The 17077-nt window shown below is 46.4% G+C and overlaps 1 protein-coding gene across 1 annotated transcript in view; it reads left to right on the top strand.

Moving 5' to 3' along the window:
• The first annotated feature begins 4798 nt into the window (after nucleotides 1-4798).
• LOC101996142 (cytochrome b5) overlaps nucleotides 4799-17077 on the top strand; it is a 30280-nt gene continuing 18001 nt past the window's right edge. Inside the window, exon 1 of the mRNA XM_005356331.2 lies at nucleotides 4799-5079. Within this exon, the coding sequence (XP_005356388.1) occupies nucleotides 4951-5079 (129 nt within the window). The 5' untranslated portion in view covers nucleotides 4799-4950. The remainder of the gene's footprint in view (nucleotides 5080-17077) is intronic.

The following is a 17077-nucleotide window of genomic DNA, read 5'->3' on the forward strand; positions in this document are numbered from 1 at the left end:
CTTGTAGACCAGGCTGGTCTCGAACTCACAGAGATCCGCCTGCCTCTGCCTCCCGAGTGCTGGGATTAAAGGCGTGCGCCACCACCGCCCGGCCACTGTTGGCTTTTCTTAAATGGCCTTTATTTATATGTACACGTATCTCACCTACATGTGTGTATGTGCCCCACAGGCGTGCCTGGTGCCTGTAGAGACTGGAGAAGGGTGTTGGATTTCCTGGAACTGGAGTTACAGATGGTTGTGAGCTATCACGTGGGTGCTGGGAATTGAACCCTGGTCCTCTGCAAGAGCAAACGGTGCTCTTGACTGCTGAGCCGTCTCTCCAGCCATTCTTCTGAGTTCTTGTCTGCAGATACAACATGACCATCTGCCAAAAACCCCTGATGCCATTACTTCCCCAGTAGGTTGGACTGTACCCTCAAACCATCAGCCAGAAAAACCTGCCCTTCTCTAAAGCGTTTTTTTCCCAGTTTTTATTGCAGCGACTATCTAGTACCTGATCTAGTAATACAGCCACCTTTGAACATGGTACAGTCAATGAGATAAGGGATTTATAAAAAAAAAAAAAGATAGGTTATTATCAGGTGACATAATTGGCTATAAGACAATCTCAATACACATGCCAAGAAGCCGAGTTATGAAAGTATAGACTCAAGGAAAGTGTAAAAATTAGCTAAGTAATTATATGTTGAAATGAACATGGAATGGTATACAAGAAAATACAATACCATTTATAATTACTAAAAACGAATGTTTAAGACCGGCAAGATGCCTTGGTAGTAAAAAGCACTTGTTCAGCAAGCCTGGGGATGTGAGTCCACTGCATCAAACCTACATAAAGGTGGAAAAAGGGTACTGAAACTGTCTTCTGACCTTCACACACATGCCATTGACACGTGCACCCCCCCCCACATCACACACACAATAATGATAGTGAATACCTAAAATTTATGTGAGAACATTCTGATGTGTATCCAATGAAGATATAAGATTTGTATGCTGAAATTGAAATAGCTGATGGAAAATATCTAAGAAAGATCTCTGTGCTCATATCTTAGAAGGGGTGGCAGTGCACAATTTTTCCCAGCTTAACATATAGCTTTAATGAAAAAACTGTCATTTAAAAATGTGTATTTGTGTGCATCTGTTTGTCTGTATGTGTGCCACATACATGGAGGTGACATTTGAGGTCAGAGAGAGCTCTGGTGCCACTGGAATTGGAATTACAGAAATTACAGTTATGAGCCCATCCCTGTGAGGGCTGGGAACTGAACCCAGGTCCTCTGCAAGAGCAGCCCTTGCTGTCATCCAGCTCTCCTGTCTTTTACAGGAATTCTTATTAAATTCTCAACAATACTTGAGTGGACGTTGTGGTGATCTGAATGAGAAATGTTGCCTATGGTCTTGGGCATTTCAACATCTGGGCTCCCCTGGTGGTGCTGGGGGTTTAGGGGCACGGCCTTGTTGGAGGGAGCTCGGCCCTGGAGGTATCTTTAGTTTAAAGACCCATGACATTTCCAGTTCTCTCTCTGCTTTATTTGTCTCAGTCACAGTTCTGTTGCTGTGCAGAGACACCATGAAAGCTGAAACTCTTACAAAGGAAAGCACACATAATCGGCATGACAGGGAGCATGGCAACCTACCAGCAGATATACTGCTGGAGAAGTAGCTGAGAGTTCTCATCCGGGTCTGCAGGCAGTAGGAAGAGAGAGCCACTGGGCCTGGCTCGTGTCACCTCTAGTGACACATTTCCTCCAACAAGGCCACACTTCTTTGGTGACTAAGCATCCAAATATATGAGTCTATGGCGGGGGGGCATTCTTATTCAAATTACTACAGTGCTTTTGGTTCAAGATGTGAGCTCCCTGCTTCTTGCTTCAACCTCCATCCTGCTTCTTGCCCCAGCAGCCATGTCTCCCTTTGCTAACAGACTCCCATCCCACTGCAACCACAAGCCTGAATAAACTCTTTCTTCTGTAAGTTGCTCTGGCTATGGCGTTTTATCACAGTAATAGAAAAGTGACTGGGGCCGACACAGACATTAGCTACGCTTATGTGTATGCGACAAGGAAAGGAATTGAGATTATCGGAAGCAGTTTTGGAGAAGGAAATAAAGCAGGTGTTGTGGAATATTCTTTTTGGACACCGTGAAAACGTGTCTCTGTTATTGGCTTAATAAAAAGCTGAGTAGCCAATAGCTAGGCAGGATTTCTAGGCACAAGGATGCTGGGAAGAAGAAAGGAGGAGCCAGAAGGAGTTACCAGCCAGAGTGAGAGGGAGCTAGACAGGCAGGAGGACAGGCAAATGCCAGGAGTCTCATGACAACTTGTAGGTGAATAAAAGTTTAAGTTATAAGAGCTAATGATAAGTAAGCCTAAGCTATCGACTGAGCTTCCATAATGAATATGTCTCCATGTCATTATTTGGGAGCTGGTTGATGGGACAGAAAAATCTGCCTACAAGCAGGAGGACTCATCCTACCTGATCTCAGGAATTATTCAATAATTATTGTTGTCAAGACTGTATCATATTGGTGGAAGCATAGATATATGGATTAGTGGAAAAGAGTATACAATTCAGAATTAATTCCACTAATATCTGATAAATAAGCCAATAGAATTTACTGAAGACAGGCTATGGCAGGAGTTAGGGACTTGTCTCCAATCATGTGGCCCTGGCATAGTGGTTATTTCAAGCTGAAACCTTACCTTTCTAATACCAGGAGTACAAACAGCCTTGCTCACTAAGTATTGATGAGGGCAGCCATAAACCCACACAGATAAGTTCTTCACATGACCTTTAGTTCTTCCTCTAGCACTTACCTTCATCCCATATATCTCCTGACGACCTCCCCTGAATTTACCAGCATAGCTCAGAGGTCCGTCATTTCCTCATGAGTTGATTGTTCTTTATCTAAAATGTATAAAAGCATTGTGCTTTGCTTGTATTTTGACTTTTGTCTCTCGTGTAAATCTCCATATGCACATACAGTTAACACTACTTCTGTGCTTTCTCTTGCTAACCAGCTCCCATGTTTGATTGTTAGGTACAGCTAACCAATCCACACACGAATTACTGTAGGGTGTGCACAGGGTATATTTTACTCCATTCCTTTTCCTTTCAAGTCTTCTCAACAAATAATGCTTGAGGAATTTGATGCAAGGAAAAGGAACTGCACTGTAAGTCTTTTTCTTTACACAAAGAAAGGGAGCTTGGAATGCATTGCCATTGGGACGTAGTGGGGGTGTTCTGTAGTCCACGCTACTCAAGAACCAGACAGAAAGACCTCTTAAGAGAGGATTTGGAAGCCAGTGTAGGCTACACAGTAAGCTCCCAGCCAGACTGGACCACACAGTAAGACACTGTCTTAGAAAACAGCAAAACAAACACAAAGAACCAAGCAAAAATGGGATGTCTTCAAAATTAAAACTGTTTGCTATGTAGCCCAAGCTGCCTTCAGACCCGTTGTCCTCTGTCTCCCCTGTCTGAGTCAGGGTCTGCAGGTGTGTGCTGCCTTTTGCTTTTATTGTATAGTCACATTGTTATATTGTATAGTTACATTATTATATTGCCAGGTGAGGGATACAGAGAGCCTATCGTTACATATTTGAAACTTCCCATGAAGCTAAAAACTCCACTGAACCTCGTGGAAATTGTTCCTACTTTATATTTTAGTTGGTTAATGTAAAATAAAATCCATGCATGTTGTATGTGAATTAAACAGATTTCTATCCTAATACAAATAATTTACCTTAGAAATACTTCTGAGTTACAACCGGAAATGTTTCCTTTTGGTTAAACGAAAGAAACAAGGAGAGTAGTTTGGAGTACTTTCCAGTGTTTTCTTCCCCGTGAGGTAAAGGGGAGGGAACTTACCTCTAAGCACCTACTGTGTTCAGGACCTTCCTGATTTCCCCGGAAATCACGGAGGTGGAAATCACTAATGTCATTTATTTATATTTATTTTTGGAGTTCATTGTTTAAAAGACTTAAAAAAAACCACTAAGGGCTTTTAAAATAAGTTAATAGTCTTTGTGCCCCCTGCTATCTTATATGGTATTTACTCCTTGTCAAAAGGGCAGGGGAGTGCCAGGAGGGGGGGGTGCCCTTCACAGTACACAGCTTGGTTCCCTATTTAGAATTTAAATTGACAACATTGTGGAGGTTAAGAGAAAGTCCTTGCCATTTCGGGGTGTCCTGGCACAGAAGCTGTTTCAGGTTACAGAAATTATTGTATGCTTCTAATTTTTATGTAGTAATTTCTTTAGAGTCTTTGTTTGCCTGTTAGATGAGCCATCCCTAAGGTACCGGCCAAGAAAAATGCATGGCTCGTTATTTGGAACCACTCATTCGATTTCAGGGTTTAAACTGTGACACTTGTGTAAGAGACTCTCTTTCCTATCTTCTTACAGACAGTCACTTTGTGGACTTGAACCACTGCAATTTTTGTTCTGATTATCAGGACGCAAGGCCGGTTTGAGTAGGAAACGCGCGCAAGGAATTAGCGTGGAGGTCAGGGTCTAAGGATGGGGATGGAGTTTGCCCCGGCCCTACCGCTTGCTCTTCTGTTTGGTGCTTAGACCTCCGATCTTGCTTCGTCACCACCCAGTGACCCCACCCGCTGCCTCTGCGCAGACTCAGAAAAGTCTCTCCCTGTCCTCGGCGCGGGCAGCGGGTGATTGTGAAGGGCACCTCTTGTAGCCAATCAATACCAGCATCCTGAGCTGAGGAGCGTGATTGGACCGAAGGAGGGCGTCGACCGAGGGCGGGAGCACCATATTGGCCAATCGCTGGAGGCCATGCGGTCCCTGCCCAGTTTGTGGCGCCACCTCACGGTCCTGGGCACGGGTCCCGGTAAGGTTGGGAATGTCCCTGGCGGAGGCAACTCAGACTTGAGTAGCGCACCACCCTGCACGGTTGAGTTGCAGGGCTCGGGAGGCTCACTGTTCCGAGATGGCCGGACAGGCAAACAAGGATGTGAAGTACTACACCCTGGAAGAGATTCAGAAGCACAAAGACAGCAAGAGCACCTGGGTGATCCTGCACCACAAGGTGTACGATCTGACCAAGTTTCTGGAAGAGGTGAGCTGGGCACGCGCGCTCCAGTGGGGGCGCGGGGAGGGTGAGCCCGGGCTTTGAGTCTCCCCGGCGTGACCCGGGACCGAGGTCTGAATAGGCGTTATCTGTGAGTACGCATTCGTTTGCGTAAGTTTAGGAGGGCCCTCCGAGTCAGCATACTTGTGTTCGCTTCTGAGCATGCTCACCTGTGTGTGCACACCTGTGTCTGTGCTCCTGAGCGCCTTGGGTTTGCACACCTGGGCATGGCTCTGGGAGGTCGGGAAGCATCCTAGCCTTTGTGAGCGGTTTTTGCAGGCTGCTAAGGGAGGAATACTTCCGGGCCAGAGCTGGGTTCCTAAAGGTGTTCAGGAGGGTCCTGAATAAATGCTAACCACTTACTAGGAGCGGGCATAACCGCACAAGGATTTTAAAAGATTCCCCCTTTCTTTTTATTCCGTCTTGTGTTTGCATATAAGGTTCTCTCCTTGTAGAACAGATTTATGAGTGGACTTCTTATACCAGCGGGTTGGAGACCGCTGGTCTGAAGAGGTGTGGGTTTCCAGAGGGTTCGCTAGGGTCGGAAGTCCAGGAGGGGACACCCTCATGGCCATTCTGAAGTCCAGACCTCTATGGTCACCAGTGTTTACTCAGCAGAGACTGAATGTTGACCACCTTACTGCAGTATGACTTGGAGCCCAGCGCCTGATTGGTGGGCATCCGGAAGACTCCCTAGCCTGCCCTTTGAGCTAGCACTAGGGTAGGCAGGTAGGCAGCATGGTACAGCCAGAAAACTGGAGCTTCATCCTTAAGCTACTTCTGAAGTTTTAAATGGCTTAAAATAAATGGCTTAAATTTCCTTGGGCAATGCTGGTCTCAAGGTTGTAGTTTTTAATCTTTATTCCCTCCGGACGCACTTTAGCGTTGAGTCACAACACAACTTTTATGCCCCAGTTATTCCCAATTAAATAAGAATTCTGATTGATGGGGATGGTTTGCCTGTGTTTTGCATTGTTTTGGTTGTGGACTAGGCAAAAGAAGAGGCTCAGTTTTAGATTATAATTTAAATCAAGAGCCTTTTTTTGCATACAGGTTAAACAAACACAGGAAAAACATGCAAGTTTGGAGTTGATGTCTCCTAGTAAAACACTTGACTGTTAGGGATAAAAAGGGGTTCCAATTTAGGTGGAAATGGAGTCAATGTGGACTCAGATCTGCCTCCCTTCTGCTGAGCCCAGAGGAATTTTGCATCCTGGCTTCTCAAACTGACATGCCTACATGACATGAGGAGCCCAGGCCCCTGTGCCTGACTCCTCACATGGAACTGTCCCTTTAGCCCCTTCCCTTGCCATGGTATCTGTAATCATACAGTGTGCCTTTTGACTTCATGCGTGCATGCGTGTGCTTGTATGTGTGTGTGTGTAATAAAGTGTCGCATTTGTACAAAACAAAACACTGGGATATTTTATACTATGAAGCAGTTTTAACTTGTCCTGTTGTCCTCTAAAACACGGTCTTTAGACTCGGTCCTGTTGACTTGTTAGGTCGCTTCTCTAGCTGTCCTCAGTACCCCCGTCCTAACAGTGACACTGTCTCCAGATCCTGCCAAATGTCCCACAGACCATGCAGTTTCTCCTAGTGAATACATTGTGTATGACTTTTAAAAGTAGATGCTTGAAATAGATAACAAGGAAGAGATTATTAGATCCCATTCAAAACTGTTTATTCTCTTGTTTTATTCTCACGAGGCAGGAAATGGGGGAAGAGGATCCTACAGGTTTCCTGGGCCCAGCTGAAGGCCTAAGAGGCAGCCACTCAGTTGGGAAACAAGTTGGAAAGCAAATCCTTTGTTCTCCCGAAGTTATCAACACCCTGTCTTTGAGAATTGCTTGGGAAGAACACTTCTTGAGCAACATGCTCCCCAGGAGCCAGTCAGCTAGGGAGATGATGAAGAGAGCTGAGTTTGGAAGATACAGAACGGTTGGGTCCTGTTGACCTGAGGGTTAGAGGAACCAAGGTACCCGCCTGCCTTTCTTACCCCTGCCACTGTGTATGAATGTTCTAGCATGTTGGAATGTAGCAGGAGCATTTCCTGTGACTTTTCAGTATGTCCAGATTCTGCCGGGTGTCGACAGGTTTTTCCTCTTGACATCTTTGTAGCTTGCTTTTCCTACCTACGACTGCTTGTTTTGCACAGCGTTTTAATCATCGGTTTTCCACCCCCAGGGTAGTGTTGCCCTTAGGTTCACTGTGTGCACAGCGTTGTGTGGTCCCTGCAGAAAACTGCCTGTGTCCGTTAGGGTTGCAGCTTCACACAAGTCTCCTTCAGCTCTGCTGCGAAGACATGCCGCCAGACAGCTTTTCTCCTTCCTAGGTCCCTCCAGCTGCAGTTCTCTTTGTGAAGTCTATGCAGTTATCACAGGCTTAGGCTTAAAACAGAAATATTTTACAAGACCAGAGTGTTCTGGCCGTCTGGCCCACTTTCTCTGCCTATTCCTCCCATTCTTCTACGTTTCAAGGCCTCGGTACTGAAGCTGGTGAACTTGGTAATTTACAAATGAAAGGGGGGGGGCAGCCTCCTTACCTCCAAATGGAACTTTCTGTCACCTTGAGCTATGTTTCCACAGCTCACCCCTCCACGTAGCCACTCTCCCCTGAGGTGGTTTTCTCCTTTTTTAAGAATCCCTCGTTTCTGTTGAAGAAGCGTGTGTTGTGATGTTGGGTGGTTCCTGCTCTGCTCTCTGCCTTCTTCTGTGCCTTCGATCCCTACATGCAAAGGGGATGTCCTTGGCAGTGCCTGCCTGCCACCGACACAGGAATTGAAGCATGACTGGTGTAATGTGCATACATGTAATCTCAGCGTTTCTAGAACTCAAGAGTCAGAGGCAGGAGAATGGCCAAGAGTGAAAGAGGCTAGCTTGGGCATCAGTGACAATCTGTCTCCAGAAACCAAAGCTAGAAGAAAAAACAAAGCAAGACAAACAAACAAACAACAGAACCCAAAGCAGGCTGAGTGCGTGTGCTTTTGTCAGCTGCCGTAAGGGGCAGACTAGGGCTGTGGTTTCCACTTCGCAGCGCCAGGTGTGTTTGTAGGTAACATGTAAATCCAGAAGGTAATCTTGAAATAGGAGAGTATTCAGAAAAATTATCTTTCTGGTCAAGAACACAGATTGAAGGTTACTTGCGCAATGTGAACTCTGTCTTGCTGAAATAATGTTTAGAGGTTCAAAGGATGGGTAGAAACCCAAGAGGGAGGGCAGGCCGATTGCCAAGGCAATCTAAACAGCCGCAGGTGTTTGCTTTCTAGCTGGTTCCTGCAATGGGATTATAAGTCTCATTACCTATATTTTGAAACCCCCTCTTTTTTAGTTTCAAGCCGTAGGTTTTTAGTTTATTTTTGTGAAATTGAGTCTTGTCCTATCAGACCATGTTATTAACCAGGTTAATGATTACAGAAATTTGAGACATCATGATTTGAAATGAAAACAGGTGTTTAGGGCCAAAGAACAAGTTTGCATTTCCCCCTCCTGCGGTTGGGCCAGGTTTTAACAGGCTGTGGATGGGAGGAAAGGAAGCATTCTGTGATAACCCTGTTAGCTACCTTTCCGTCTGGGCAGCATGGGTGTTGGTAACATAACATCTCCTGGACCGTGTCACAAGGCAAGTTGACATTTCCTAGTGGCCCCCAGATGCCCCTGTTTTCTAAACTGAGTCTTGAATATCCTTTGAAAGCATTCTGCCTTGCAGAAGCTCTTAGCTTCTGACGCGCTTTGGCTTTGGGGTCTTGATGAAATCTGTTGTCACATTCAAAGGAGCCTTCAGTGATGGCAGTGGCTTATGCATCCTGGGTAAACAGGTCGCAATGTGACATCCTGCAAGGCCACCTGGGTATGCACCTAAGTTTCTTTTAGCTATTTCTGCTGTTTCGGGGAGGTGTACCTTTTCTGAAAATAGATTCCAGCTTTGTTCTAAAACAGTGAAAACCAAAACAAAGGCTCCAGACCACACTCAAGGCACTTAAATCTCTCTTTTTTGTCCTTAAGGTGATGAAAATTTTATAAATAAGGAAGTGAAACAGGTTCTACAGGCCAGTGGGGTAAATCAGGGACTAGGTAAGATGCTAATCACCACTTACTATGGATATCTGTTATTCTAGAAGATTCCAGAACCCTGGGAGACAACCCACAGTGCCTGTCTTGTGTAATAGAATCTGAATAACTCTGGTCCTCCTCCACTCATGCGAGCATGTCGGGCTATGGTGCTAAGGCTGGTTCTAGTCTTAGGACAGTGGGAAGAATAATATGCATGAAAAGCGCGTAAAGAGGAGGTGTTCAGACAATTAAAAATTTTGGGGTTTTTTTTTGTTATTGTTAATTGTGCTTGGAATTTGCTTTGTTTTTGTACTGAGGTTTGACCTCAGGGCCTTGAGCGTGCCAGACAAGCCACTAAGCTATGTCCCCATGCCTTGCTATTTTGTTTTACTATGGAGACAGGTCTTGCGCAGGTTGGCCTTCAACAGAGGGTCCTCTTACTTCAGACTTCTGCGTGCAGGGATGGCCAGCGGGGCCACCATACCCGTGTCACATGATTACATTTTGATTACTGCCTACTTGGGGTGAGGGTCCAGCTTAATGGCAGAATACAGAATACTACATGGCAGGCTCAAGGCTGTGGATTTGATCCCCAGCACTTGTTATGTAGGTGTGTATTGTTATCAGAAAAACAAACAAGCAGAACTGCGCTTGGCGCCTTTCACATGTAAATCTGTTACTATTGGCACACACCCGTCTGTCCTATGGGAGCAGTGGCCATCAGCACCAGCACTATTCCCTGTCTTTGTGCAATGTGCAAGACCATTTGACAGGTGCGTTCTTGGTGTCCCCTGGGATGCAGTTTCCTTGGGAATGGACCCTTAATTGTATTTATGAGCTGACTCCTGAGCTTCTTGCAGTTATCGGAGCCATGGGAATGGGTTGAAGATCGGGTGCACCAAGCTCTATGATAGGCGGCGTCCAGAACTTGGTCTTGGTGGCCTCTGGTCAGGAGGATCACAAAGATGAACTTATTTTTTATACCCATAAAGTATATTCTAGTCGGGTGAGTGTCCAGACAATGGGAACCCGGGGAGACTCTGGAAGAAGACAGGATACTCCGGGGAGCTGGAGGCGAAGGGATAAGATTGTGTTAACATCCTTTAGGCCCACACTGTCTGGCTTGCTGGCTGGGGATGCAACTGTTTCAGCGTTGCAAGCTCCTTGGTACCAGAGTTCTCTCCTGTCTGCTGTTCTTTTGTTCACCAGGATTTGTACAGCTGAGCCACCATAGGCTGGGACACAAAACACATTCTGCCTGCTCTCCATTTTTTTTACTTTGCAAGTAAATGTCACTTATTAATTCCCTCCTCCCCAGTGGGGTGATAAAAACTATAGCAGGGAACATTTAGTGAACGTTTATTAACATTCATTACGTCGTAGGCTGTAATGCCGAGGACAGTTTGGTTCTAAAACCCTTGTTGGGGTTAGATAGCTCAGTTGATAAATTGCTCAACCCACAAACATGATCTGAGTTAATCCCCAGGGCCCGTGTAAAAGACCCAGGTGTGGTGGTGCAGACATGTAGACCCAGCACTGAGGAGGCAGAGTTGGGGAGATTCCTGAGGCTCACTGGCCAGCTAACTTACCCCACTTGGTTAACTACAGGCCAGTAGGAGTCCCTGTGCCTAAAACAAGGTAGACAGCATCTGAGAAACAGTCCCTGAGGTTAACCTTTGGCCTTCACACACGTGTGCACACACGCATCCATGTATGCATGCATTCCCATGCTGCACAGGTACACACATACAAACCAGACCAGAAAGAAAACAGAACTTTACAGTTGTGTTGTAGGTCACTAAAACAGACCTCCTACTGCATGGGGGGCAGCCTTCTCCTCCTAAAGGCAAAGGCACGTGGCTTAGAGAGTCTCCCAGTCGGCTCGGGCATACAGCCTGCACTGCGCTACCAAACCTGAGGCCTATAGGGTTTGGAAGATAACCAGGATAGCTTTCAATGAAATCATATCCCGTGGTAGGAGTGCCCTTTCTTGCTCTGAGGTTTCAAGGCAAGCTGTGAAACAGATGGAAGGAGGTGAAAGGGCAGACTCCTGCCTTCCTTCTGTCTGCATAGCTTTCTAGAAGGGAAGGGAAACAGCCATTCTGCTTCTCACAGGAGCTGTTCAAGTCTCGCCCTGTTGGTTCTTTGCCACTGGGCCCACTTAAACCATGAGTGATTTCCATCCAGAGAGGTTCAGTTCCCACGTGTCAGGCGTGTGTGGAGGCTGTGGAGGTTCTGGAGAAGGCTTCCTCAGTGACTGCCTTTGGAAGACACGCAGTGAAGCCGCTGCTCTGACTGATCCCTGGGTGTGTCTGGCTGCCCTCCCGCCCCCTCTTCCTGCCCCATAGTCCTCTCGTGGCTGGGACATCTTTGTCCGGGCTCATTGGTCACCGGCTTCAACGCCCTTCCGTCTCCAGCCCATCTCACCTTGACCTCTGCAGCAGGCCTTTGGTTTTGTTCACTTGGTGGCACCATGAGCCTTCAGCTAGTTAAGGCATGCTAACATTACACTAGGGAGTGCCTTTTCCAGAAAACTAAGCTCCGTCTTGTGAAAGACTGTCATGTGACTCCTTCCTGGTGCGTCCCATTGCATTTAGAATCAAATCCCATCTCTGCCCAATCTAATGGTGATGGGTCCCTGCCTGTGGCCCTCTTCCACTTCAGATAGTGACACTGTCTCCTGTCCACCATGCCTTTGTTTTTCAAACCAGCTAGACTTGTTTCTGCCTGAAGCCTTTGTTCTTCTTCCTCCCTGCTTGTCCTGTTTCCCTGATCAGCTCCACAGAGAGGACAGTTCTCTGTCTTACTTTCTGTTGCATGTGCCTGCTAACGGTGACATCAGTTAGGACCGGGCATTTCTTTAGCCACTGGGCTTTGTCTTCTAGACAGCAGACTGCACGTGTGTCTGCTCCGTGCTGTCTGCCCTGGACGTAGTAACTGCTCGGCATTAACCCTGAGGCGGAACAGGAGAGCCTTTTGTGGACCGCAGCTGCCAGCTCATCTTCGATGCTGTCGGGTTTTCCTCACCCACTCATGGCCCTTTGTGGTAGCGTCAGGATCTCTTCGTCACAGACACTTGGTGGAATTCTGTCCTGAGGGATTTGTCACTCAGCACTAATGGGACTTGGTTGTGGAAATATGGATTATTATATAACCACAGAGCAAGGAGCAACACTTGAGTCAGATCCTGTGTTGTAAGACAGAGTGGAGTTTAATACACACAGAGCACATTCGGAGATGCTTCCCGGCTTCTTCCTATCGAAGCCCGTGCCGCCATGTTTCCTCTGGGTTCTGCTTTCTCACTTGGTGATGTGACGTTTCTTCCCCGCCACCTGTTTCTATTCTGCAGGAACAAGTGCCAGCATCAGAGCCTCACCCCCCACGCCATTCTCTTCCTTATTCAACATGGGGACCCCCATCCTAAGAATTACATGAACACAGCGTCTCTGGACAGCTCTCCCCACTGTCTCCTCAGGGTTTGTTCCCTTGCATAGTGCAGCCTTTGAAAGTCCTGTTAAACCTCTCCACCAACTCCCCGCTTCTCTCTGTTTCATCTGCTCCTTTCTCTTAATTCCACGACTGCTCCTCTCCCGGGTTGTTCCTCCAGTGTCATCCGAAGGTCATGCAGTCATTTCCTGCTTGGCTTCCTGGACAACACTCTCGCCTCCTCCGATCTCCATGGTCACACCTTTGGCCTCCTCCTCTTCCTTCTCTGCCTATCTCTGACCTCGGTACTGGAGACCCTAAGGCCAAGGGTTTTTCGTTCTTCCTGGACCATCTTGTCCAGTGTCACAGCTTCCAACATGTGGGTGACTTCTGGATTATAATATCCAGGCCAGAAAGGCCCCTCTGCTGAGCATGGCTTCACGTATGGTGTTTTATTTCATATCCCTACTTTGGTTTCTGATAGGCTTCTCAAACCTAACATCTGAGAAACAAATACCTGGTTTTGTGTTCCAAAACTTTATCTTTATCCTTGCCTGCCTTCCCTAGTCGTGAGTTTCTTACACCTTCTATTAAACTCACCAGAATATTCTGTTGGCTTATCTTCATATGAAAGTTAGACTTTGGTTAACTTTTCCTCTCTCTGCTGCTGTCACTGGTCTAACCCTCTGACAGCTCATGCCTGGCCAGGTCTCCTGTGACCCTGAATTTGCTCACCACAGTAGATTGACATTTTAGAAGTAAAGCCAATTTATGCCACTTTGTTCCATTTAATCCCTTTGTGGATAATCACTCTACCTAATTAAAAAACTTAGAGTGTATCTACAGTATTCCGGAGAGCGTGGTGCTGGCAGAGGGACACATATGTAGATCAGTGGAACAGAAATAGAAAAATTCAAAAATAGACCTGCACAGATATTTCTCACTGATTTTTTTTTTTTTTTCAAAAATATAAAGGCAGTTTTAGGGAGGAAGGGCAGTCTTCAGCAAATGGTTCTGGAGTGACTGGGTATCAGTGGCCAAAAATAAATCCTGTTTTAAACTTCACATTTTATGGAAATTGGCTCAAAATGGATCACAGAAACAGTTTTTTTTTTTTTTTTTTTGGAAGAGGTTAGATTTAGGCAGAGTGTTCTTAGCATGGTACCGAAAGAATGGCCCATTCTGAGATCTTTGCCTTGGAAAAAGAAAATATCTCTACAGTTCACTCCTTTGTCCTTCAAGTATTAGCCAGCTGTTACCCCAAGAAGGCTCCCACTGCTCCACTTAGCCCCAGCATTTCAGAGACCAGGACTGCTATGACTTCCTAATGCATTCCCGGGCAGCCTGAGCTACACAATGAGAGCTTCTCAAAACAGTGGACAGACAGACAAAGCCTATCCTGACCAAATTAATCCAGCTGGAAGTCTGTGTAGATCCCTGAGTTTGTCCTTCCTTCCTTCCTTCCTTCCTTCCTTCCTTCCTTCCTTCCTTCCTTCCTTCCTTCTTTCCTTTCTTCTTTCCTTCCTTCCTTCTCCCCCATCTCCTCCGGGCTAGGGATCAAATCATGGCCTGAGTCATGCTGGGTAATTGCTCTATCTCTGAATTACATCCCCAGCCTTGTATTTGTCTTACATGACCCCAAAACACTAACTTGCTTGCTTATTGTATTGTTGCATATGTGTTTCCTACTAAAGGATGCCCCTGTGAACCCTGGAGCTCCTCAGTCTTGTTCATAGGTCTCTCCTAATTCCTAGAGTAGCCCTGCATGGGGAAGGGACTCCATATGGATGAAATGACTGAATGAATAGAAGCTTAAAAGTGTAAAATAGAAGAAAGCTCCTAGGAATGGCTGTTGGATCAGACTGAGTAATTTCCTGGCAATTTTTATAATTTTTTCCTTGCCCGCCTGGAGATTTCAGCCCCATTTATTATTGTTTGTTTTTCGAGACATGATTTCTGGCTGTCCTGAAACTCGCTCTGTAGACCAGGCTGACCTCAAATTCAGAGATCCACCTGCCTCTGCCCCTCAAATGCTGGGATTAAAGGCGTGCGCCACCACCTCGCAGCCCATTTATTATTCTTAACACTTAAGGAAGGGCCCCGATGTTTTTGGTATGGGGGGGAAGCAGGGAGGATGGAATGGCGCCACTGTCAGCCCCCTGGTGCCCATAGCTTCGGCTCTTCTGACTCACTGTGCATTTCAGGTAGACCAACAGCCCCTCTCAGGTCAAAGTCAGCTACCTCTGGGCCCCTGGTTTTGGTAGCTTTACTAGTCTTAATTGAAGTTGGGTGGTCAGTCAAGAAGTCCACTGTGACGCCACCTGATGGCATCTGTGCTTGGTTCTGTCCCTGGGAAGCAGGCCTTGTCCCGAGCCTTTCTTCCCTCTACTTCAAAGCCATTGCATCAGAACTTGGGGCTTTCAGGATCCAGAATAATAGTTATGTCTTCACTTTCTTTACTTGCTTTATTTTATCTGTTGAGAAAGACTTAGTAATGGCGACTGAAAATGCTGGTCAGGGCATACTGACCAAGCTCAGAATCATCATTGACGCATGGAATATTTTAGTCTAAACACTTACTGTTTTATTTCTAAAAAGTGAAGTTTTGTTTGTTTTTCTCAAGGAGGGAAAGCACTAGCTGTCTGCCCGCTCACAGATGACCCCGTGTTTCATAGGTGCCCTCCTCATGGCTGACCTAGAGAGTGAGGTCACTCTTTATGATGTTTCCGTGAACTCTTTCAGGGCGGGTTTTGGTAGAATTGAGACACTAGGAGTCAGATAGACTCCCAGGTAGGTAGATTTTGTCTCAAGTCGGGACGTTGAGGAAGAAGCTGGCCAATATGGAGATTCGTCGCCTTTGTTACCTAGCCAGGACCTCTTTCCCTCTCTGTCTCCTCACCGTTTCTCCGAATCGTGGGAGCTGATTTAAGTTCGTCATCTTGATGATGATGGGGTGGGGGTGGTGAGAATGGGGTTCTTTGGGCTTTGGTGTTAGAACTGACTTTTAATGGTTTTAGGGAATGGGGTCATGGGATAGGGAGAAATGGGAACTATATTATTATTTGAACACTCTTAAGTGCCAGGCTTCATACTGTTTTGCTGTTTAATTTTCTGCAGTTTGAGGGTCTATTTTAAGATTTTGATAAATGATCATGGGAAGTGATATCCGCTTTGTTCTCTCTTCTTTCTGAATGTTTCCTCAACACACAAAACACGTAAGCAAACCATTAACCACTATATTTTTATACTTGTAAAATCTGGTTAAACCTTCAAGGGCAGCCTTGACCTAGAGAAGAGGCCACCAGAAAACATCTGGAGAGGTTGGAGGGAGGAGGGCAAGTGCCCAGCAGATAAGCATTGCTTGTGGCGCAGAAACCATCCTGGACTTGGACTGTGGAAGCATCACTCACGGCAGTGCTGTGGAGATGTGGTGTACAGTCAGCCTGCCCGGGAACCTGCCTCCGGTTCTCCCTGGGATGATGGTAGAAACATCCCACTTGGAGGAGTGTGGAAACAGCTATTCTCAGAACACTTCCCGGCACGGCTGTCATCGGTGAAATGCAGTTTGTCACTGTTACTTGACACTGTTGTCCCTAGTTTGTTTTCCCAGCTAAGAGAAGACTGTTGGGTGAGTTTTCCCAGGGAGAGATGAGGCTGTGCCTGTTCACCCCATGAAGAGCTATGACAACAGGCCGGTGAAAGTCTTGTTGAACCCATGAATTTGTTGGCATTACTTACAGGAATATGAGTGAGGGGGTTGCTTAACGGAGTTTGGGTGCCTGGGGCAGGGGCATCACTGGAAAAGCCCACCCAGCATGAGTGAGGACTCTACCACCCCTTGCAGCCTTTGGGCAGCTGCACCTCAGAGCAATCTCCCCTCCTCAACCGCAGGCCTGTGTGTCAGCCCGGTGATTGCACAGGGGTCTTATGTGCGCGCCCAGCGAAGAGAAGTCGGATGAGCTTGAGCCCGCGTCAAAGCTTTGCCGTCTTAGAAAAACAGACCTCAGAAATGAAAGGAAACATCTGGTTGGACTTCTTGTGATTTTAAATCTTACTGCTTTTTAAATTCTTTTGTATTTTTTATTTTGTTTTAACTGTTACAGATAATCTTGAATAAGTTTTTGCTTGTGATGTTTTGGGGGGGCATTATTTTCTTTTTGTGGGTTTTTGTTGTCTTTTTGCTTTGTCATTGTTTTGGGAACTGTGTGTGTGTGTGTGTGTGTGTGTGTGTGTGTGTGATGAAAGAGCCTGTTTCAGACTCCAGAACTGGTGGACTTTTGGCCCACATAGTTAGATTACGTGGCAAAGTGTATTTGTCCTTTGTAGTTGTTTTTTAGTCTTCGGTTAAGCAAGCTCAGTGCAGACCCTGACTGGATGTGATTTACAGTGCTGTGCAGTCTGCTCACCTTGGGGCTCCGCCAGTCCTGCTTCTCCAGTGCTCTCTCACTTTTTATAGGGGCCATTTCGCCATCAGTTAAGAGCTGCGACATAAGAGTGTCAGGGGTGTG

Source organism: Microtus ochrogaster, chromosome 18 (genome assembly GCF_000317375.1).
Source record: "Microtus ochrogaster isolate Prairie Vole_2 chromosome 18, MicOch1.0, whole genome shotgun sequence".
Lineage (NCBI taxonomy): Eukaryota > Metazoa > Chordata > Mammalia > Rodentia > Cricetidae > Microtus > Microtus ochrogaster.